The sequence below is a fragment of the Cucurbita pepo genome, chromosome LG08 (assembly GCF_002806865.2).
Source record: "Cucurbita pepo subsp. pepo cultivar mu-cu-16 chromosome LG08, ASM280686v2, whole genome shotgun sequence".
In the NCBI taxonomy this organism is placed as follows: domain Eukaryota; kingdom Viridiplantae; phylum Streptophyta; class Magnoliopsida; order Cucurbitales; family Cucurbitaceae; genus Cucurbita; species Cucurbita pepo.
Window position 1 is genome coordinate 6,575,671 of NC_036645.1, and position 22,336 is coordinate 6,598,006.

General features: G+C 36.9%; 5 protein-coding genes across 6 annotated transcripts; all 5 read right to left on the reverse strand.

Annotated features, from left to right (window-relative positions):
* Nucleotides 1-1,039: 1,039 nt before the first annotated feature.
* On the reverse strand, nt 1,040-2,809 carry LOC111800845 (transcription factor MYB80-like). 2 transcript variants are annotated; one of them, XM_023684724.1, is made up of 4 exons: nt 2,235-2,809; nt 2,032-2,161; nt 1,857-1,945; nt 1,040-1,787 (listed from the first exon to the last, which is right to left on the reverse strand). In XM_023684724.1, the coding sequence occupies exons 1-4, from the start codon at nt 2,365-2,367 to the stop codon at nt 1,231-1,233; spliced, it is 909 nt and encodes a 302-aa protein (XP_023540492.1). In that variant the 5' UTR covers nt 2,368-2,809; the 3' UTR covers nt 1,040-1,230. The 2 variants fall into 2 exon arrangements, with proteins under 2 accessions (XP_023540492.1, XP_023540491.1); XM_023684723.1 differs by having other exon boundaries at nt 1,040-1,945.
* Nucleotides 2,810-2,905: 96 nt separating this feature from the next.
* Nucleotides 2,906-6,464, reverse strand: LOC111800829 (vacuolar cation/proton exchanger 5-like). The gene is given in 12 exon segments (XM_023684702.1): nt 2,906-3,157; nt 3,232-3,328; nt 3,451-3,567; nt 3,963-4,016; nt 4,096-4,212; nt 4,306-4,440; nt 4,838-5,050; nt 5,150-5,346; nt 5,954-5,982; nt 6,120-6,187; nt 6,271-6,416; nt 6,419-6,464. Coding segments are annotated over 12 exon segments (1,233 nt in total). The 5' UTR covers nt 6,450-6,464; the 3' UTR covers nt 2,906-3,128.
* Nucleotides 6,465-8,171: 1,707 nt separating this feature from the next.
* LOC111800841 (caffeic acid 3-O-methyltransferase-like) lies at nt 8,172-9,902 on the reverse strand. The gene is made up of 4 exons (XM_023684718.1): nt 9,377-9,902; nt 8,916-9,229; nt 8,740-8,804; nt 8,172-8,603 (listed from the first exon to the last, which is right to left on the reverse strand). Exons 1-4 carry the CDS (start codon nt 9,808-9,810, stop codon nt 8,307-8,309), a joined length of 1,110 nt encoding a protein of 369 aa, XP_023540486.1. The 5' UTR covers nt 9,811-9,902; the 3' UTR covers nt 8,172-8,306.
* Nucleotides 9,903-11,113: 1,211 nt separating this feature from the next.
* Nucleotides 11,114-12,840, reverse strand: LOC111800840 (caffeic acid 3-O-methyltransferase-like). The gene is made up of 4 exons (XM_023684716.1): nt 12,333-12,840; nt 11,897-12,210; nt 11,727-11,791; nt 11,114-11,565 (listed from the first exon to the last, which is right to left on the reverse strand). Exons 1-4 carry the CDS (start codon nt 12,764-12,766, stop codon nt 11,269-11,271), a joined length of 1,110 nt encoding a protein of 369 aa, XP_023540484.1. The 5' UTR covers nt 12,767-12,840; the 3' UTR covers nt 11,114-11,268.
* Nucleotides 12,841-14,635: 1,795 nt separating this feature from the next.
* LOC111800838 (caffeic acid 3-O-methyltransferase-like) lies at nt 14,636-22,211 on the reverse strand. Its single transcript, XM_023684713.1, has 6 exons — nt 22,104-22,211; nt 17,959-18,299; nt 17,513-17,826; nt 17,341-17,405; nt 16,852-17,241; nt 14,636-14,691 (listed from the first exon to the last, which is right to left on the reverse strand). Exons 1-5 carry the CDS (start codon nt 22,194-22,196, stop codon nt 16,945-16,947), a joined length of 1,110 nt encoding a protein of 369 aa, XP_023540481.1. The 5' UTR covers nt 22,197-22,211; the 3' UTR covers nt 14,636-14,691; nt 16,852-16,944.
* Between the last annotated feature and the right edge of the window lie 125 nt (nt 22,212-22,336).

A 22,336-nucleotide genomic window follows, 5' to 3' on the forward strand; every position in this document is an offset into this window, starting at 1 on the left:
GGGGGGGGGGCGGGGTTTGGATGTGTGCTCGAAGCAGTAGAAACAATAGTTTCGCTTCCCCAATTATTATAATTATTACTATTATCATTATTATTTTATGGCCAAATTTCGAAACTTTTTAAAACTTAGTGTCTTTCTTTTTATTTTTGCCCTTCAATATATTCATCCTTTCGTTTGAATCTTTTTGTTCCTTTATTTATGTCTATCAGAGCTTTGATATCACTTATGAACTTTATGTCTATGTACGAGAGCCTATTATAGTCAGTATCACGGTTTTCATTTTGAGGCTATATAAGTCATGTATGTTATTCATTTTGAGGCTATATAAGTCATGTATGTTACGGATATTTGATCCATCTACTTTCTCTTCAAAATGATTGAATGCACTCTTGAATGCACTCAAACTTGATAACAATTATTTGTAGGAGAAAATATTATTGCGCAAAAGAAGTTGCATGTAATAATGTTTATGTTTTGACCATGTCTAGTTCGAACCAATCTAGGACACTACTAAGATTGTTTACATATGCTCACTTCCTAGGACACTACTAAGATTGTTTACGTATGCTCACGTATGCTCGCTTCCTAAGCGAACATTTTGTAACGACTCAAGGGGGAGTATTTTCTTTTCCCCCCCAAAATTAAATGAACAAATAATACAACATCCACTTTCAAAATGGCTCCTCATCTCCAGCGTCCACTTCTAGTAACCATCTCCGGTGACCACTACTCACTATCGACGACCACTTCTATCAACCATCTACAACGATAACTCGAACAACCATTGCAAGCAACTGCTCCAGTTTCTCCCTACAAACTTAATGTACTGATTTGACATTAATGGAATCGTTTCGAGTGTAAAACAAACTATACAAACTTGCCATTTGAAAAACATTAAAAATAGAAACTCAGAATAAAACCTTGGAAGGATAAAAGACTTAAATTAAATGAATTTAAGAGAAGAAACTCATACCTCAACCAGTAGTTTGTTAGGTTCTATTATCTTAAACCATATTTGCCATGTGTAGGAATTGTTGTAATGTTGTTGTAAATAGAAAGGGGGAGTTCTACAAATTATGCTGAGCTAATTCAGTTGCTTCCTTATTCTTCGGACTAAACAGATTCTGTGAAGTACTCCGATTCATACAATGAAGGGCCACTGGAGAAACCTCTATTCACAATTGTATCATTTGATGATAGAATTTATTTGGGATTTTGGTGCCAATTTCTTCATACTATTGGATTCATCAGATCATCACATGGCAAATCCCACAACACAGAGTCTGAACTGAATATACTTGTCCCATTTCTCATCTCTTTTCCACCCTCTGATAGCTCCTCTCTGTGTTCTTCAAGGATTTCATGCAGTTGCCCCTGTTGTTCTCCTCCAGTGCACGTACTCCCCGTACACATGCTCTGGCTCCATGACGGCACATCCCCTTCATTGCCGAACGAGGGCGGCGGGTATTGAAATCCTGACGTTGATGCTGGGAAGCAATTGCTTGTCCCCTCCAAGTTCGTTGTTGTTGCATCAGTAGAATTCCAAGGCTTATATGGAGTGATCAGATCAGACTGTTGAATGGCTCTTGACAAACCAAGTTTGATATTCTCGACAGTACCATCTTTCTCATTTTGATTGTTGTGATTATAAGTTCCTGAGGAACTTCCCGGCGGTACATTGGCCTGTTGGAGCTGGAAGTCAACACACTTCTTAGTAAGAAGGTGAAGCATTTCGTCTTTGAAGCAGCCAAGCGCAGCCTCAGCAAGATGGGCAACTTGTGGAGGGGCTAAAGTGGTGGCGATTTCAGCCATTAGATGGGAAAATGGTTTGTGAGTAACTGGATCAATGCCCATACCTGATAGCTTCTTCTTCAGCTTAGTGTTCCAGTGATTCTTGACATCATTGTCGGTGCGGCCAGTTAACTGAGCTGCAATCAGAGACCACCTGCGGGGTCGAGATCAGTCATCTTATTTAGTACAAATTCATTTTGATGATTGACAAGCAATGCTGATATGAAGAAGGTGGTGAACCTGTTGCCAACAACAGAATGTAGCTTGACAATAGTTTGCTCTTCCATATCCGAAAATTGGCCATGCTTGAGGTCGGGGCGCAGGTAATTCGTCCAACGTAGCCTGCAGCTCTTCCCACATCTTTGGAGACCTGAATGTCATCGCAGCATTAAGCATTGAGTAATTAAAATGATTTCAAATGTTCTAAAGGGAGAGAGTTATACCAGCATTCTTGGGTATAAGGCGCCAGTTGCGAGTGCCATGCTGAGAAATGTAGGAAGAGAGCTTGTTATCTTCTTCAGGCGTCCACTGTCCTCTCTTAACATTTTCCTTCTCACAGCATGGAATTCTCCCCATTTTTCTTTCCTTTTCTTTTCTTAACCAAAAGCAAAACAATAACAAAAAGAAACAAAAAGCCAAAGAACAGAGATGGCAAGGCAAAGAACAGTACAATGTTAAAAGAGAATGCTTTGTTGCTTCACTATCTGCTTTGCTCAATACTCTTTTATTTTTTGGTTCCAAATAAAGAAAAAGAACAAGGGAGGTGGGTTTTTTCTATTATGGGAAGAGAGAAGATTGGCATTGTTATATATAATGGACAGTAGGAAACGAGAAGTGATTGCATGGGGTTGGTTATATGGTAAGAGAGAGAGAGAGAGAGAGGCATCAAAGCTGCATGATTTTATTAAAGAATTCAACGCCATTGAGCGTGTGAGACATGGGTCGGTAGCTCACTCTTCAGACACCTGGTCAACCCCCTCTCTCTCACCCTAACTTTCTCTCTCCTCCACTCGTTGACTTTTATGTAAGGTTTAATCATATGCTGTGGGGACACGTGGCTTTCAGGTCTTTTTTTCTCTCACAGAATATAGCCACCTAAAAGATCACCTCAGTATTTCTTCAAACACATTTTTATTCACAAAAGTTGCAGGTCTAGCATCTGGAAATGAACAATATTTACAGTAAAATTACACCGAATCATGTTTCCTCGTTAAAAAAAGCCTAAGATAGACCAGTATGCTTAGGCACTTACAGCACCTCTTGCATTGTAACACAATCTTTGAGCTAAGTTTTCTTGGAGAGAACCCTTCTAAATTTCACTGAAGGTTCCTCCTCAGCTACGCTTTCAAACTCTCCAGTTTGCCCTCTAAAACAAATAAAAACTCGAACATTTCAGCCAACTTCAAATGGTGAAAATATAGAGCTATCACGTTTACTCACCGGGTAATGGAGGATCAACGTGCACGAAAAAACTAGCTGCCACTATCAGATAACAAAGGATAAGCATAAGTCCCTTGAAGTAATTTGAAGTTCCTTCCTGTAGAAAAACGTAACTTTTACATGGATGATGAATAAACTCAAGTCTTTGATTATTCTGAAATGGGAAGTAAAAGAAGAATTTATATTCCAAGATATGAAGAACAGATTTTGATTACATACCTGCAGCAAGAAAGCTACTACTATCACAGTTATAAAAAGTGTAGCTGTCTCGAAGAGTTTAAAGTTCAAGTCCATTGGTTGACCCATAATCCACCCAGTTACCACACAGAAGGGAATCTGCATTGACTTTCAAAACGAGATGACTTGAGAAATTCAAATGTTGAGAATAAAACAAGATCTAACTTTTAAGAAAGAAAATTAAAACATTAAATTTAAAAGTTTAAACTAACAACATTAAGTTGAAAAACTAAATGTAATTAAAAAGAAGAAATAAAAAATACTCATAACCGACGGTAGAAAACAATCTTCAATACTTCATTCATTAGCTATGGGACACAAGTAAGAACAAATCAGCTGAAGGCCATTGCGATGCAGATTCAAATTCAGAGAAACATCACAGGCTCGCAATGACAAAGTGACAGAAGGACACTAAAAGTTGAATTTGTAGAGTACAGCAAGTAGAAGAAATAAGGACTCTGCAGCATCATGTTCAAATGGATACAATTACTTACCCCGAACATAGATATCTGGGTTGATGATCCGATAGCTACACCCAGAGAAATATCCTGCCAAGAAACTAGAGATCGCATCAGTCCGTTTTTCCATCACAAGGAATTTGGATGGATAATATGTTCTAAAGCTTACAAGCTTATCTTTCATAGCAAACATAACAGCGCTTGCATGCTCAGCAGCATTCCCTACAATCGGAAGCAGTATAACACTAATAAACGACACTGGGATTTTCAATGATTCAGATGCAACCTGTAAAAGAATCAATTAATAAGCTAAGCTTCTTGACAAAAGTTGAAGCCTTTACTCAGATGATCAAGAAGGCGATGAAATAAAAAGTAATACTTCGATTGCATCGACCAAGTATTCTGATAGAACAGAGATACAGGCAGTCAAAATTGATAGCCAGATAACTGATTCCCACTTGGTGATCTCAGGAGCTTCATCTTCATCTGAGATTTCTTCACTCCGAGTTTCTTCCTGAACTTGCAGCTCAATAGAACGTGGATTACTAAGTAAACAAAAATATCAAGTAAAATGGGGGAAAAACATATGAGGCTGGTCAACAAAAGAGCATCCAATTCGACTCATGGTAACCCTCCTATCTTTCATTGTGGTCTGCCATCATTTAACCAATCAAAACAAAAACTATGACTATATTTTGGGGATTTTTTTTATCAGGATTTAAACTAATATATGACTAAGACCATTGCACCCATTCCAAACTTTTATGAGGGTCTTTTAGGACAACTGGAACACCCTACTGCCTGAGATCCTATAAGCCCCACAAAGAATAAATTTTATGCAGAAGACAGCACAAATTATCTTCCATGATGATGCATAACTTCAAAGAAAGAACAAAAATAACATAATCAACCTCATAAACGGAAGAATAATTATTCCTCTGACTTTTTAACTGAAAGAAAAGAAAAGCAGCATAAGCCAGAAGCATAATGCAACTGCTGAATCTAGAAAGTGCCAATTCCGACTTCCCAAAATGGGCTTCGCTGTGGGTGTAGTTGAGAAGAACAGGAAAAAGAAGGCCCATGACAGCCATTAACAACAATCCTGAGTTGACACCAGCAGCTGCCTACATGAAATTTCAGCTTTAGCACAAAAAGTAGCTTAAAAACTAATAGGTAAAAGGAAAAGCCATTCCTGGGTTGGGGTGAAACTGAAACCTTTATACCTTGTTAAAAGTCTGTTCCTTTTTGTTGAAAACAAGCCCACCACAGAAGAACGCACAACCAAGCACCAGCAACATGTTCGACAGAATTGAGCCTAGCAAGGATAGCTGAACAACACGTATCATTTGATTTTTCAGTGCAAAAATTGATATGATGAGTTCTGTTGCATTTCCAAAAGTAGCATTTAGTAGACCGCCAACTGCAGATTCAATCGTCAAGTGAGTAGAGAAAATTTAACAAATAATGGATCATTATAACCAAATCCAAAAGAAAACAGAATAGGCATGAAACAGCTGTGCATATGGAAGAATAGTTAATTGAAAAAGAAAACTTCGCCTAATCAGAATACGAAAGGTTTACCACTTTTTTACACGGTTAAGGGGACGCTTGATCCCCTTATACCTTTGTAATTACTTTTTCTTTGATGTGCGTATGTGCACACTAATGTTTTTCCTACCAAATACACTTGAGATTTTCACAACTACGATAATTTGTATATAGTACACTACGACAGAACCCTCCCTCCCCCTCTCCCTCCCCTTCTGAGGATTGTACTCGTTCAGTAGACTAATGGCAACAGATGAATCAGCACCAGGAGTTACAGTGCAAAAAGAACATTTTTGCAGTTGCAGATATTTTACAACACCTAAGGCATATCATTGAACATACAATCATCATGAGTTATCCCAGTGTCAAAAAGAAAAGCTATATAAACTCATAAACATCCCATGAACAGGTTTCTTAACTCCAAATATCAAAAGAACTCAGAATATCATAGTCGTGTGAAATTGAGATCGAGACTCAACCTGTAGGCCCAGTGTAAAAAGCCAGCTGCCTGTTTCAAAGGAAAAATTAGATGAGCTGCAAAAAGCATTTTAGATTTAAAAAAAAAAAAAAAAAAAAAAAAAAAAAAAAAAAAAAAAAAAAAAAAAANGAAATTTAGCATTAAATGTGAGATCCCGAAGTCCTTACTCTGTCGCATAACCTAACCGCTCAGCGAACGGTATGATACCCAATAGACTCAGGAAGAAGACCCAACTCTGTAATCCACATAAAGACCTCAACAAACACATAATCCATAACTGATATTAATTCATACCCAACAATGACGTCTTTAACTTACATTGTGTCCAGTCAACTTATCCACAAGAATTGCTAGCGGCCCAAAAGACATAAGGAAGTTGAGTTTATTTGAGAAGATTACAATCTTCACGCTCTTGTAAGCAAAACTCTCCGACATTCTCGTACCAACTTGAAACCTTCCAGAACTGTTTCATATACGACAGCATTAATAGACAGCATCCTTCATTCTTTTAAGGAAAACGAAAAAAAAAAAAAAAACAAAAAGGCTGCACCCTTAAAACCTCAGTTACTGAACCCCTTATAAAGGTTCTCCTCATCCAACCCTTATATTATTACCATACAAGGAAGCCATACGTAAAAACAAGAATCCTTCAAAATCAATAGCCATATAACAGAGGAACAGAGAACAAAACATGAATTGCCAATATATTTGTGTTGAGATTAATATAGATTTCCAAATATAAAAGTATTTATGCAGCTGATTAGTTTGAATATCCTATTAATACAAATCCAGAAAACTTCAAATACATCCATGCACATGTATCAACCTATAGAGAATCATATTTGTTCTAAATTCAAAACTGTACAAAAGGATCAACTACTGAATCAAGGTTAAATATGAGGTAATCCAAATTAAACACCAACAGCTGAATCCACATGGACTAGCATGAAAAGTTCAGAACCTAATCCTCGAATTCACCAGTCCTCTGCTCTCGATCCAAGCAAAAGAAAACAAATACGAACCGAAATTCGAGGCCGAAGAAAGCAACAGCTAACATTCAAATTGTTCTACTTCAAGCATACAGTATCCAACTCAAATTTAGAAGAAGACAAAGTTCGTTGTGATTTACCGTAATTAGTGGATAAAAGCGAAACAAAAAGAGATTGAAAAGAGTTGAAGCGAACTCAGGTTAGCAAGAATCTCATGAAGAATCAACCTGAATACGAAGAAACCAAAAGACAAGGTTCGATTGTCGTTGATCGACTAACCCAGAACCAACAGAAGAGTGACAAATTTTGTACGTTCCAGAGCGCAAAAATGCTACGACGTGTAAAGAAATCCGATGAAGCTTATGATGATAGTGCGCTATTCACTCGACAGAGAAGAGATGGAACACCGAATTGCTTCGAAATTTGAAGCGTTGGCGTTCTTCCGACGACTGTCTCTGTGTGCTTTTCACGTCTGTCTTCCAAAGTCGGTAGCCATTGCCACTCTCCATTTTGAAATAATTACGGCAGCCTCCGTTTAAATACTAAATTAATAAATTAAAAAAAAATTATATATATTTGTAAATATTTGAATAATATCCTTCCAACTTAAAATAATAATAACAATAATAAATAAATATTTCCTTTAATTTAAAAAATACCTCAAAATATTTAAAAAATTTATTAATACTCTTTAATTCTTTTTTACAATTAATATACTTAATTTTTTTAAAAAATATATTAATTTTTTATTATTATTAATATGTAAGCTCCATAAAATTTTTAGGAGTCAAAATTCCGGTAACATGAAGAAAATTTAATTTGAAAATGCTTTGAAGGCAAGTTGAAATATTTAAACTGCACGACGCTTCAAGAATTTGAAGGATCGACAATTTAAGGTTAATCTAACCCGACTAGAAACAGATCCATAAATTAGAAGGTCAATTACCAGCATATCCACGTCTAAAGATTTAAAGCTTACCAGAGATAGAATCTAAGGATCAGTATTTGAGTTTGTACAAACATGTATTTAGTCTGCATATTTGATTTTTTTTTTTTGTTAAAAACACTGATCACCCTTATCATTGGGTTGACCTAACACGATATGACCCAACCCAACCTTAAAAAGTGAAGGCACAAGTTCGGTCCAGGTCTAGTCTATGGAAAATATGAACATTTTATTCGTATAGCAGAAATGTTGGGATCTTGATTGACTACTTACGTAGATCATCGTTGTAGAGATCATAGTCATCAAAGTTTGATAAATTTTTAATGCGTCACCAAATACAATTCTCGAATATTATTTTTTCCGACATTCTAAACAAAACATTGAAAACGGTACAAGTGGGAGGAAGTTGACATATAAGTTCATTTCAAGAACTCTATGATCCAGAAATTGCATATAAAACAAACGAATTTGACGTGTTTAAACCCTGCTTTGGTTGCAAGGGCTTTAAACTCATCGCGAGTTCGTTCCTTTCCTCCTGGGTTTTGAGTCATCATAAGCATATCGCCTTGGCCGATGGCTTTCGCTGCGGCTGTTGTCTCAGGCACTGTTGGAACCACTCCCTCCATCACGATTACCTTCCCGTCGTCCGGGATGGCGGCGTAGCAATTTTTCAACAGCTTTACGCAATGCTCGTCACTCCAATCATGAAGTATCCACTATATAAAAATGTTACGGTAAGGCCTTTTGGGAAGCTCAAAGTAAAGCTACGAGAAGTTATGCTCAAATTGGGTAATATCGTACCATTCTCGAGATCAGAATATTATAACATAAGAATGTATTTAGAAAAATAACCTTCATGAAAATAGCATCTCCCTTTGGAACTTTCTCAAACATGTCTCCTCCAACGTGTTCTACACCTGCTAACATTTATGCTTTACAAATATCCCTCAAATTCCCGAATAATAGTAAAAAAAATTTAAAATATAGAAATCAAAACTGAAAATAAAGTTCGAGAAGAAATTATTTACCTGGATAGGATGGTGCATCTTGAATGACATGAGGCAAGTCGAAGTTGATACCTTTGATTGAAGGGTATGCAGACGTGATGATTTTAAGGGTGACTCCGAGGCCACCACCAACATCAACTAGTTGCTTGAGGTTTGCAAAGCCGTTGTAGGACTCGACAACTACCTTGATGACCATGGTGGTGTGATTTATCATTCCGTTGTTGAAAACTTGATTGAATCTTTGATCCAAGCGAGGGTATTCAAAGGCATGAACTCCTCCATGGGTTCTATTGAATGGAATTCCTCCTTCGATCACACCATTCTTCAGCTCACTCCTACAAATATAATTTCGATTTTAAGATATTTGGTTTACAAATTAGATCGAGTTTTGAAATTACGGTTTTGATAAACAAAGTGTTATTTAAAATGTTCATAATATATCATCGATCAAAAGAAAAGAAAATGTAAAGAAAAGAGCAAACCAGCTCTCGAGAAAGACTTTATCTTGAATCATCGATAACAAAGCACCCAATGACACGCCATCTTCATCGAGAAGAAAATACTTAGCCACCGGCGTAAGGCTATACAATCTCTGCTGATTCCCATTTTCATCAATGATCACCGAGCATCCCACCACCGAGTGGGCCGCCAGAAGCCTCAGGATCCGATCGATCATCGACGCTGCATCCGGGTTTGAGGTGGTTAACTTAGCGGTTATCTCAGTCGGAGACAGCTCGGCCCCATTGCCGGCCTTGGCCAAGATCTCAAACAAGCCGAGCTCGAAGGCTGCTTGGAGTGTCATCGGCAGAACTGATGAGGTAACCAATTGCATAGCGTAAGCGAAATGTTGGTGTTGTTGGCCGTCGTCGGAGATGGAGGAAACTATGGTTGACTGTTCCTCCGCCGTGGAACCCATCGCCGGAGCTGTGTGATGAGGAGGGGAAGCTGAGGTTGCAGCAGCAACTTTTTTAATGGTTGGAGTTAAAGATAGAAGGTTAGTGGTGTGCAATGAGGATATGGGGTTTTTTTGGCTACTCACTTTAGCTTTTTATAAAAAGAAAAAATATATTTTTTAATTATTACTTTATCAACTAAAAAAGAAATTCGGTTTAATTTGCACGTTAAAACATTTTTGATAGGTCAATTTGACAAAACCGAAAACGGAGTTCGTGTAACGAACCTATAAATTTTGTAGTCTAAAGTAGCTAGTATACCTAACGTACTCATTTATGGGGAAATAATCATTTAAAACTTCAACATAAATCACTGTCGTGAACTTACATGTAAAAACGTCTTTAAAAACACTATATTCTAACCTAAGTCTAAAAGATGAATGCAATATCCTATGCATGTGTCATGGTCTGTACTTGCGATACCGTCGTAAACTGCACAAGGGTGTCTTACCTTTATCTGAAATAGAAATAACAGTGAGTGACCCAATATTGAGTTCAATGCAAACACCCGTCATCATGAATGAGACCTATCCTTTCGATCTATATTCCCTTAGGCCACTGTCATAAACGGGTAATTGAATGTGTATTTATTGTTCTATACATGACTCACACGTGCGAGTATGGACCCACTAGTCGGTTCACACACATTCTGAACCCCTTTCTTGGTTGGGCTAGCATTCTTTAGAGCTATTGTTGTCGGACACTCATTAGGAATAGCAACCATCGCAGCATTATAATAAATATAATGATCATTTTCCTGCCTCGTAGCGTCCGTACCATCATAAAAAGAGTGGTGCTCCCTGATGCATGAACACACAATGATGCACGAGGTCCCCAGTACGTCACATCATAACACGTGTCAAACTTTAACATAACACACCACCAACATTTCATAGTCATATCATTTCCTAAACATATCACACATATCAAGCATATGACACGTGCAGAACCACGAGATAAGAACCACGATATATGTGTCATCATACAAAACATCAATTTCTAACCATACGGATAGTAAGACCACTTACTTGGTTGGCCGACGTTCTCCCTAAAATAAGTACTTGGGTTTGTCCTTTGAAGCTTATTCCAAGTGTCGTCGTGATATTTTCTTTTTGAACGTTCACTTAGTTTCCTTAATAATTCTAGCTTCCTAACCTACACCACCACGGGTCCTTATTTTCTCGGACATTATTTTTATGGTTAGTTTATATCTCTCTACTTATTTATATGTAAGGCTATAAAAGTCAAGTTTAGTATTCAATAATATCATCACTCCAAACTCCGTTTATATTTCTGCTCATTTTTTGTCAAAACCTTGCAATTTTTTCCAGCATCTTAAACAAAACATCGAACCAAACGGCTCTTTTTAAGTACTAAAATAAATAAGCACCGACATTATTTAAAAAAAAGTAAACATAGGTTCATTTCAAGAACTCTATGATCCAGTGATTGCTTAGGAAACAGACGAATTTGACGTGTTTAAACCCAGCCTTGGTTGCGAGGGCTTCAAACTCATCACGAGTTCGCTCCTTTCCTCCTGGGTTTTGAGTCATCATAAGCACATCGCCTTGGATGATGCCTTTAGCTGCTTCTGAGGTCTCAGGCACCGTTGGAAGCACTCCCTCCATCACGATTACCTTTCCATCGTCCGGGATCGCAGCGTAGCAATTTTTCAGTAGCTTCACGCAATGTTCGTCACTCCAATCGTGAAGTATCCACTGTATAAAGTTACATAAATACTTTATCATTATCGATTACGTTTCAAAAATATTAATAAATTTTCAAAAAGAGATAATTTATAAACTTTTTTTATAAAGCTTACTAGTGTTAATGCTACGTGATATTAACATATTGAAATAAAGATATATAGAAAACTAACCTTTATGAAAATAGCATCTCCCTCGGGAACTTTCTCGAACATGTCTCCTCCTACGTGTTCCACACCTGACAACATTTTTGGTTTACAAATTATCCTCCAAATTTAATATAATCAAGCCACTCGAAAATTTTTAAAAGTATAGAGATAAAGTTCGGGAAGAAATTGTTTACCTGGATAGGAAGGTGCATCTTGAATAACATGAGGCAAATCGAAGTTGATGCCTTTGATTGAAGGGTATGCAGACGTGATGATTTTAAGGGTGACCCCGAGGCCACCACCAACATCAACCAGTTGCTTGAGGTTTGCAAAACCGTTGTAGCACTTGACAACGGCCTTGATGGCCGTAGTGGAGTAGTTTATCATTGCGTTGTTGAAAACTTGATTAAATCTTTGATCCAAGCGAGGGTACTCAAAGGCATGAACTCCCCCATGAGCTCTATTGAATGGAACTCCCCCTTCAATCACAGCATTCTTGAGCTCACTCCTGTGAATATAATTTCAAATTTAGGACATTTGGTTTACGAGTTAGATCGAGTTTTGTTTAGTATGTACAAAATTACGATAAAATGCTCCTAATATATCATTGATTAAAAGATTAGAACGAACCAGCTATGAAGAAAGACTTTATCTTGGATCATCGATACAATAGGACCCAACGACACGCCATCTTCATTCGGAACAAAATACTTAGCCACCGGCGCAAGGCTATACAATCTCTGCTGATTCCCATTTTCATCAATGATCACAGAGCACCCCACCACCGCGTGGGCCGCCATAAGCCTCAGGATCCGATCGATCATCGACGCAGCATCCGGGTTCGAGGTGGTTATCTTAGTGGCTATCTCAGTCGGAGACAGCTCGGCCCCATCGCCAGCCTTGGCCAAGATCTCAAACAAGCCAAGCTCGAAGGCTGCTTGGAGTGTCATCGGCAGAACTGATGAGGTAACCAATTGCGCAGCGTAAGAGTAGTGTTGTTGTTCTTGGCCGTCGTCGGAGTTGGAGGAAGCCACAGTTGAGCGTTCCTTCGCCGTGGAAGCCATCGCCGGAGCTCTGTGATGAGGAGGAGAAGCTGAGGCTGCAGCAGCAACTTTTTTAATGGTTGGTGTAGAAGATAGAAGGCTAGTGGTGTGCAATGAACATGTGAGGTCCTTTTATACCAATATATATATATATATATATATATATATTAATTATTATTATATCAACTTAAAATTTTAAGGTTTTTTTTTTTTTTAAGATTGAATTTGACCAAACACAAAATAGGGTTCCGACCCAAATTTAAGATTAAGATCATTTCACGTCTGTAACGTAATGGGTTCTGGCGTGTGTATTTTATATGTGAATGTTAAAATTTTAGTTATTAATATGATATGGATAATGGGTAAATATAATTTTTAAAGAACGATGAACAATACTTGGGTTAGTTTAGCTAATGAACTCTATTGAATTTGTTTACGGTAGTCAACCCGACCAACCATGAACCTAATACACATACTTAACTCGAAACTCGAAACTAAGTCTTTGTATAAGTAAGTAAACGATAAGAGGATTAGGTCGAAAATCACTTTTAATTATATGACCTTTGAAAAACTTGATGTCGTTGTGTGGTTGGGTGAAGTGCACATATGAGAGTTGTTAGGCCCAAAGTGGTGGGGGCCCACATATTGTTGAATTGTGTAGCCGCCTTTTATACTATACTACGCGGAAATGTCTTTACGTGCGTTACACGTGTTTTGACCAGAAATAAGAAAAAAATAAGAAATAATAATTTTTTTTATATTTGCATGAATTAAACTGTCCTTTGTCCACATAATTTTTAATGACACGTCAGCATTGACAAGTGGTTGGTTGACGTGTACATATGAGAGGAGTCTTAAGAGAAGTCAAATTTTCATAACAAATCACTGGGGCCCACAAATTTTTGAATTCTGAAGCCACCTTTGTACTTGGGTAATACGTAATTGCATTACTTGCACGTGTTTACACGTGATAATTGAGTTTTTTTTTTTTAAGATAAAAATAATTTATATAATTCTAAAAAAAAAAATGAATCAATCAAACCGATAATTTAGATTGCGACGACGGCTGTGGTGGTGGCGCTCGGCGGCAATGAATTATGTCGAACTAGTGAAATTGTTCAGAGTTGTTCTGATATGAAAGAGTCCAGCTTCACGTGAATGACATTTCAATCAATTTTAGGTTTTTGAATTCAATTTAAATTTCTCTCATTGATATTGTCATTTATTCTAAGCGGTCGTTCACAATTCCTTTTATGGAATCTTCAAACAAAGTAAAGTCTAAGGCTCGTAACTTCTCCCTTTGACACTTTTGTTGATATGACTAAGCTAAGATAAGTGTATGACTCTGATGCTATTTATAGGAATCATGACGCGGTGCATTGGTATGACATTGTCTATTTTGAGTATAAGCTCTCATGAATTTACTTTTGGTTTACTCGAATGGTTGTATTAACAATGGAAATAGTGTCTCTTGTATCGTTAATGGGAGACTGAAACGATTCTCAACAACCGTTGTATAACAAGCATGTTGCAATGAATCTACTATATTTTTTTTAGGAAGTTTTGATTGTTATAGTTCGTATTAGAGCTCATACATTGTAAGTGTTAAGTGTCTCTATAGTCGAGCAACAAACAACTGATCACCACGTTCTATGTCGCAATTGCACTTTTGTAGTAGCATTACAACGATTGTGCAATACTTATTCTGACTTGGTGAACAAGTTAGCCGTATGAAAGTTGGACTTTGTAGACAATCTTGATGTAAAATTGAGTCTCGGTTCACGTTTGAGATAAATGTAATAGAAAACGTGAGCGAGAAAATGCATTGAAAGAATTAATGTTACAAGCTAAAAGCAAATAAGCAACAACAATAGTTTTGATAGCATATAACTCGAGTACAAATAATTTACAACTAGTCACATCCCTTATAGTACATATTGTGTCATTTTTTATGGTGTTAATATAACACACGCGGAAGCAATTTGGATCTTAGGCACTTTTAGAACATCAATTATAGTAAATAACTAGCATGTTCATAAGTATTAAAACTTAATGAGTTTGAATACTAACATTTTGTAGTTCAAATTCCTTTTTCCTCCCGAACCAGCTTCGAACCACCACTAGTGTCTTCTCCACTATCCTCCGACTTTAGAACGGGATTGTGGAATCCGGCGAGTGACTAAACTTGGGAGAGATTTTGTATATATGAAGAGAGTGTTTGTCTCAAGGTTTTCCACCAAGAAGACCTTTCATGCACCATGATCACTCTATTTATAGAGTCATGTTTGCATGTTGATGCAAATTTGAGATCACCAAATTTTGACACCTCATGGATTTTTCCATTAAATAAAGTCAACATTTTGACTTTCTTCATTTTAATTCAACAATTAATTTGAATAATTAATTTCAAACTAAAGTAATATTAAATAATTAATTAAACTATTTAATTAATATTTAATATTAACTCAAATTCTCTCTTTTTAAATATTTGATTAAAATATTTAAAACTTATTTAAATATCTCAAATTCTCTCTTTTTGTTTAATTTGTAAATAAAACAAAAATGAGGTTAAATATATCGTATATATGTAGCGCATATTCCCTAATTTGAATTCGAACACTTCGAACTCACTCGTCACACTGTTCTATGGTTTAGTCCGATATGAGCTAGCAGAGGGACCTAATGGACCTATAGATCATGGGCTCCAACGATCCAAGATTAACCGGTTAAACTCATTAACCTTGTTAATCAACATTCGTTAACTACTAGGACACTCCACTATAGCCTAGTAGTTGCACTCCCCTCACTATAGATATATTTCTGTCCATTTGATATAACCATGATTAGTAAGTCGATCCTTCACAGGTTGTTCGTAACTAGAGCTGGGTCAATTTACCGTTTTACCCCTAAAGTTACTTCTTGTTCCTTATGTCTCACTGATCCTCTAATGAACAATTGGTTTGTGGTCCAACCAGTAAACCGAATCCCTCTCAGGCCAATGAGAGGGTGGGGCCCCTTGTTCAAGACCTGGAGTCAGTGCTTAAGGGAACTACCTTTCTTCTATCCCTAAAAGTGGGTAGGAGTGAATTCCATCTTGCACCCCACGTCCCCAGCTATTCACCCAGTCTTACCCCTAAAATGGGAGGCTGACCTACCTCTCTTCTATCCCTAAAAGTGGGTAGGAGTGAATTCCATCTTGCACCCCACGTCCCCAGCTATTCACCCAGTCTTACCCCTAAAATGGGAGGCTGACCTACCTCTCTTCTATCCCTAAAAGTGGGTAGGAGTGAATTCCATCTTGCACCCCACGTCCCCAGCTATTCACCCAGTCTTACCCCTAAAATGGGAGGCTGACCTACCTCTCTTCTATCCCTAAAAGTGGGTAGGAGTGAATTCCATCTTGCACCCCACGTCCCCAGCTATTCACCCAGTCTTACCCCTAAAATGGGAGGCTGACCTACCTCTCTTCTATCCCTAAAAGTGGGTAGGAGTGAATTCCATCTTGCACCCCACGTCCCCAGCTATTCACCCAGTCTTACCCCTAAAATGGGAGGCCTATTGAGTCGGCAAACTCGAGCCACTCTCACCCATGCATATCTAAGGATAATTCCGAATAAACACGAGTTCATGGTTAGCTCGAGTTACCTAGGTCATCGAATGAAAAGAAAATCAGTCTCAACAATAAACCACATTATAAAGTGAGAGTGGTCGTTTTCTTCATGGTTCGATCTTATGCAATAATCATTGCATAGGACGCCTCCACTTACATGTCTCCACATGTACAATTTAGTGATCACATTGTTTATATCATATACAAAAGTGGGCCGCATTCATAGTGTCCCCATTAAGATACTCAGCCTTATCCTTATACTATAGATCATTTTGACTATATACTTGAACTTGATCCACTCGTATATCTCTACATATAGTTCAAGTAATCATACTATAACCAGAGTGTTCTTAGTTTATTGGATTTAGATAATGATCTTAAAGTTCACTTTATTCAATAACAATCTTTACTGAATAAACAACAATAATAACTTTATTGAAAATAGAATATGTTTTTGTTTCCAAACTATGAGTTTTAGGACATAAAACCCAACAATTTTAGCCGTGACGGATGTAGATATTATTTTGGATGACTAGTTATACATCCCTTATTGACACAGCAGAAGGGCACCTTAAATATCAAAATAGGTTCATTTCGAGAACTCTATGATCCAATAATTGCTTAGGAAACAAACGAATTTGATGTGTTTAAAGCCAGCTTTGGTTGCGAGGGCTTTAAATTCATCCCGAGTTCGCTCCTTTCCTTCTATGCTTTGAGTCATCATAAGCACATCGCCTTGGATGACGACTTTCGCTGCGGCTGTGGTCTCCGGCACCGTTGGAGCCACTCCCTCCATCACAATGACCTTCCCGTCGTCCGGGATGGCGACATAGCAATTTTTCAACAGCTTCACACAATGGTCGTCACTCCAATCGTGAAGTATCCACTATAAAGTTACATTAATACTTTATCATTAACTACGTAAATCTATCTAAGTTTTATGATTTTAAGCGACGAGAAAAATGTCATTATTTAGAAATCCAACCTTCACGAAAATAGCATCTCCGTTTGGAATTTTCTCAAACATGTCTCCTCCTACATGTTCTACACCTGCCAACATTTTTTCTAGAATATAATCGAGCTACTCGAATAATACTGAATTTTTTTGAAACTATAAAAATCAAATTGAAAATAAAGTTGTAGAAGAAATTGTTTACGTGGATAGGATGGTGCATCTTGAATGACATGAGGCAAGTCAAAGTTGATGCCTTTGATTGAAGGATATGCAGACGTGATGATTTTAAGGGTGACCCCGAGACCACCACCAACATCAACTAGTTGCTTGAGGTTTGCAAAGCCGTTATAGGACTCAACAGCTATCTTGATAACCATGGTGGTGTGATTTATCATCGCATTGTTGAAAACTTGATTAAATCTTTGATCCAAACCATTGTATTCAAAGAGATGAAGTCCATCATGAGCCCTATTGAATGGAACTCCTCCTTCAATCACAACATTTTTCAGCTCACTCCTGTAAATATAATTTTGAATTTAGTACATTTGATTTACGAATTAAATCGAGTTTTGAAATTATTTAGTATATACAATTTTCTTTTCAGGAAAATGCTCATATTATATCATCGATCAAAAGATCAGAACAAACCAGCTATGGAGAATGACTTTATCTTGAATCATCGATAAAATAGGACCCAACGACAGGCCATCTTCGTTAAGAACAAAATACTTAGCCACCGGCGTAAGACTATACAATCTCTGCTGATTCCCATTTTCATCAATGATCACCGAGCATCCCACCACCGAGTGGGCCGCCAGAAGCCTCAGGATCCGATCGATCAACGACGCTGCATCCGGGTTCGAGGTGGTTATCTTAGCGGCTATCTCAGTCGGAGACAGCTCGGCCCCATCGCCAGCCTTGGCCAAGATCTCAAACAAGCCGAGCTCGAAGGCTGCTTGGAGTGTCATCGGCAGAACTGATGAGGTAACCAATTGCGCAGCGTAAGAGTAGTGTNTGGTTGACTGTTCCTTCGCCGGAGGGGAAGCCGAGGCTGCAGCAGCAACTTTTGTACTGGTTGGTGCAATATACAAGTGAGGTTTTTTTGTTAACTCACTTTAGCTTTTTATAATAAGAAAAAAAAACATTTTTTTTTTAATTATTATTTTATATTTAGCTAAAGATCAGATCCTTAGAAGAACACAACTCTCTACCCTCCTATAATATTATCCATTCTGAGCATAAATTGGTTAAATTTGGGCTTCCCAAAAAGACTCCATAACAATGGAGATAGTATTTCTTCGTTATAAACCCATGATCATTCCCTAAATACTGACGTGAGACATTCATCCAACAAACATATGGGTTAGCGAAAGGTGTTTTCATATAATTTAATAATTTAAATAATTTATACTACCAAAAGGGGCGGTTTGAATGTGGGGGCTGTTCTTATTTTACCCAAAGGGTTTGAGTTAGCCCCCGATAGTATTTCTCCCGATATTAAAGAAAAGATGGGCAATCTGTCTTTTTTCAGAACTATAGTCCCACTAAAAGAAATATTCTTGTGATAGGGCTCGTTCCTGGTAAGAAATATAGTGAAGTCACCTTTCCTATTCTTTTCACAGACCGTGCCACTAAGAAAGATGTTTACTTCTTAAAATATTCCATATACGTAGGCGGGAATAGGGGAAGGGGTCAGATTTATCCGGACGGGAGTAAGAGTAACCTAAAAAATAAGAGTTAAATTGGGTTAGATATTTTTCTAATTTAGATTTCTTTGTGAATATTTGATATCTGAACGTTAAAATTTTAGTAATTAATATCGAATAAATATGATTTTTTAAAAAATAATTTTAAAAAAAATGAACAACCAGCCTAATTAAAAAAACTTCATGTGATTGGGTGGTTGGGTGATGCGTACACGTGAGAGGATGGATTGTTAGGTGCAAAGAAAATAAAATCATACAAAAACATACTTTTTATATCTAAACATATAGAAAATAAAAATTATTAGTTTGAGATATCACTTTAAACAATCAATCGTGTAACCGCCTAACCTGAAAAACATGCGAAAACATTCGCATGTTACATCTCGTGTATGTACTTTCGTTTGTTCTCGATCCCTATCAATTTCTAATTATGTTTCTTTCCATCTCGATCGTTCGCTCAGCTATTCTTAGTCCACATAATTTTAGGTCTTTTTTTTTTCTCGGTCTCGACGTAATCACGCATCAAATTGCATACTATCATTTCTATTTCAGTCTACACTTGTTCAGGTCCTTACCATTATGGATCGTTACGTAGGATAGTACTAATAATCATTGCTTCTGTTAAATGGTGAATATAGGTTGAATCTTCTGGTAAATGGTGAATATGGGCTAAAACGGATGGAGGCCTAAGCATTAGAGTTGTGGGTATGAAAGTTTTGAGTTCTATATACTTTGCTTACATCGTAAGCGTTAGATGTCTCTATAGTTGAGCAATAAACACCTGATCACCATATGTTTTGTGTTGCAATTGCACTCTTGTAGCAGCAGAACAACGATTGTGCAACACTTATTCTAATTCGGTGAACAAGTTAGTCATATGGAAGTTGAACTTTGCAGACAATCGTGACGTAAAATCGAGCCTTGGGTCACGTTTGAGAGAAATGTTATAGAAAACTTGAGCGACGAAATGCGTTGAAAGAAATCAATGTTATAAGCTAAAAGCAAATAAGCAACAATTATAGTTTTGATAGCATATAACTCGGGGTAGAAAGAATTGACAACTAGTCAATCCATTTTGAACCATTTAGCCATGTAGACATGATTTTGATGACGAGTCATACACGGTGATATTGACACAACAAGAATAGTAAAGTTTTATTTAATAAAATATTTTTAATGCGAACACCAAATACAATTATTTGATTATCGGGTATTATTTTTTCAGACATTCTAAACAAAGTATTGAACTAAACACCATCTTAAATATCAAAATACGTTCATTTCAAGAACTCTATGATCCAATGATTGCTTACGAAACAGACGAATTTGATGTGTTTAAAGCCAGCTTTGGTTGCAAGGGCTTTAAATTCATCGCGAGTTCGCTCCTTTCCTCCTATGCTTTGAGTCATCATAAGAATATCGCATTGGATGACGGCTTTGGCTGCGTCCGTGGTCTCCGACACCGTCGAAACCACTCCTTCCATCACGATTACCTTCCCGTCATCTGGGATCGCAGCGTAGCAATTTTTCAATAGCTTCACGCATTGCTCGTCACTCCAATCATGAATTACACACTATAAGCTTACATAAATATTTTATCATTATCAATTACCTAAATTTAAATGCTTTTTCATTAAAACTAGAGATAATCTTTAAAAGGTTATATCTATATATATATATATACATATGTATATATATGTATATATATATATAGATGTATATGTATATGTATATATATGTATATATATATATGTATATGTATATATATGTATATGTATATATATATGTATATATATATGTATATATATATGTATATATATATGTATATATATATATGTATATGTATATATATGTATATGTATATATATATATATGTATATGTATATGTATATATATATATGTATATGTATATGTATAGATATATGTATATGTATATGTATAGATATATATGTATATTTATGTATATATATATATATATATATATATATATATATATATATATTTATGTGTATACATATATAGATATATATATATATTTATGTGTATAGATATATAGATATATATATAAATTTAAATGATTATATACATATATATACATATACATATATATATATATACACATATATATACATATACATCTACATATATATATAAATAAATACATATACATATGGAAAACTAACCTTCATGAAAATAGCATCTCCATTTGGAACTTTCTTAAACATGTCTCCTCCAACATGTTCCACACCTGTCAACGTTTTTTCTCGAATATAATTAAGCTACATGAATAATAGTGAATTGTTTTTTTTTTGAAATTATAGAAATCAAAATTAAAAATAAAGTTTTGGAAGAAATTATTTACATGGATAGGACGGTGCATCTTTAATGACATAAGGCAAGTCGAAGTTGATGCCTTTGATTGAAGGGTATGCAGACGTGATGATTTTAAGGGTGAACCCAAGGCCGCCACCAACATCAACTAGTTGCTTGAGGTTTGCAAAGCCGTTGTAACATTTGACGGCTGTCTTGATGGTCGTGGCAGTGTTATTTATCATTGCGTTGTTGAAAACTTGATTAAATCTTTGATCCAAGCGAGGGTATTCAAAGGCATGAAGTCCCCCATGAGCCCTATTGAATGGAACTCCTCCTTCGATCACAGCGTTTTTGAGCTCACTCCTGCAATTTTGTGTTGTGATTAAATGCTCGTAATATATCATCAATCAAAAGATCAAAATAAAGAGCAAACCAGCTTTGGAGCGAGACTTTGTCTTGGATCAACGATAAAATAGCACCCAACGATACGCCATGTTCGTTAAGAACAAAATACTTAGCCACGGGCGTGAGGCTATACAATCTTTGATGATTCCTATATTCATCAATGATCACCGAGCACCCCACCACGGAGTGGGCCGCCAGAAGCCTCAGGATCCGATCGATCATCGACGCTGCATCCAGGTTCGACATGGTTATCTTAGAGGCTATCTCGATCGGAGACAGCTCGGCCCCATCGCCGGCCTTGGCCAAGATCTCAAACAAGCCGAGCTCGAAGGCTGCTTGGAGTGTCATCGGCAGAACCGTTGAGGTAACCAATTGCGCAGCATAAGCGTAGTGTTGTTGTTCTTGGCCGTCGTCGGAGTTGGAGGAAGCTATGGTGGATTGTTCCTTCGCCGTGGAAGCCATTGCCGGAGCTCTGTGATGAGAAGATGAAGCTTGAAGGTTGGTGGTGTGCAATGAGCATGTGAGGTTTCTTTTGTCGCCTTTTATAAAAAGAAAATATATTTTTGTTAATTATTAATATCACGTGGATAAACCGATGACCT

Bases quoted from the DNA above. Each gene is read 5' to 3' on its own strand.
- LOC111800845 (XM_023684723.1), bottom strand. From the start codon at position 2,367: ATGGGGAGAATTCCATGCTGTGAGAAGGAAAATGTTAAGAGAGGACAG. The intron at 2,162-2,234 runs GTATAACTCTCT...GATGACATTCAG, and splicing joins CCTTATACCCAAGAATGCTG to GTCTCCAAAGATGTGGGAAG. The intron at 1,946-2,031 runs GTTCACCACCTT...TCGACCCCGCAG, and splicing joins CATTCTGTTGTTGGCAACAG to GTGGTCTCTGATTGCAGCTC.
- LOC111800841 (XM_023684718.1), bottom strand. From the start codon at position 9,810: ATGGGTTCCACGGCGGAGGAACAGTCAACCATAGTTTCCTCCATCTCC. The intron at 9,230-9,376 runs GTTTGCTCTTTT...TTATATTTGTAG, and splicing joins AAAGTCTTTCTCGAGAGCTG to GAGTGAGCTGAAGAATGGTG. The intron at 8,805-8,915 runs GTAAATAATTTC...AAATGTTAGCAG, and splicing joins AGATGCACCATCCTATCCAG to GTGTAGAACACGTTGGAGGA.
- LOC111800840 (XM_023684716.1), bottom strand. From the start codon at position 12,766: ATGGCTTCCACGGCGAAGGAACGCTCAACTGTGGCTTCCTCCAACTCC. The intron at 11,792-11,896 runs GTAAACAATTTC...AAATGTTGTCAG, and splicing joins AGATGCACCTTCCTATCCAG to GTGTGGAACACGTAGGAGGA. The intron at 11,566-11,726 runs GTTAGTTTTCTA...AACTTTATACAG, and splicing joins GAGATGCTATTTTCATAAAG to TGGATACTTCACGATTGGAG.
- LOC111800838 (XM_023684713.1), bottom strand. From the start codon at position 22,196: ATGGCTTCCACGGCGAAGGAACAATCCACCATAGCTTCCTCCAACTCC. The intron at 17,827-17,958 runs GTTTGTTCTGAT...TTATATTTACAG, and splicing joins AAAGTCATTCTCCATAGCTG to GAGTGAGCTGAAAAATGTTG. The intron at 17,242-17,340 runs GTTGGATTTCTA...GTAACTTTATAG, and splicing joins GAGATGCTATTTTCGTGAAG to TGGATACTTCACGATTGGAG.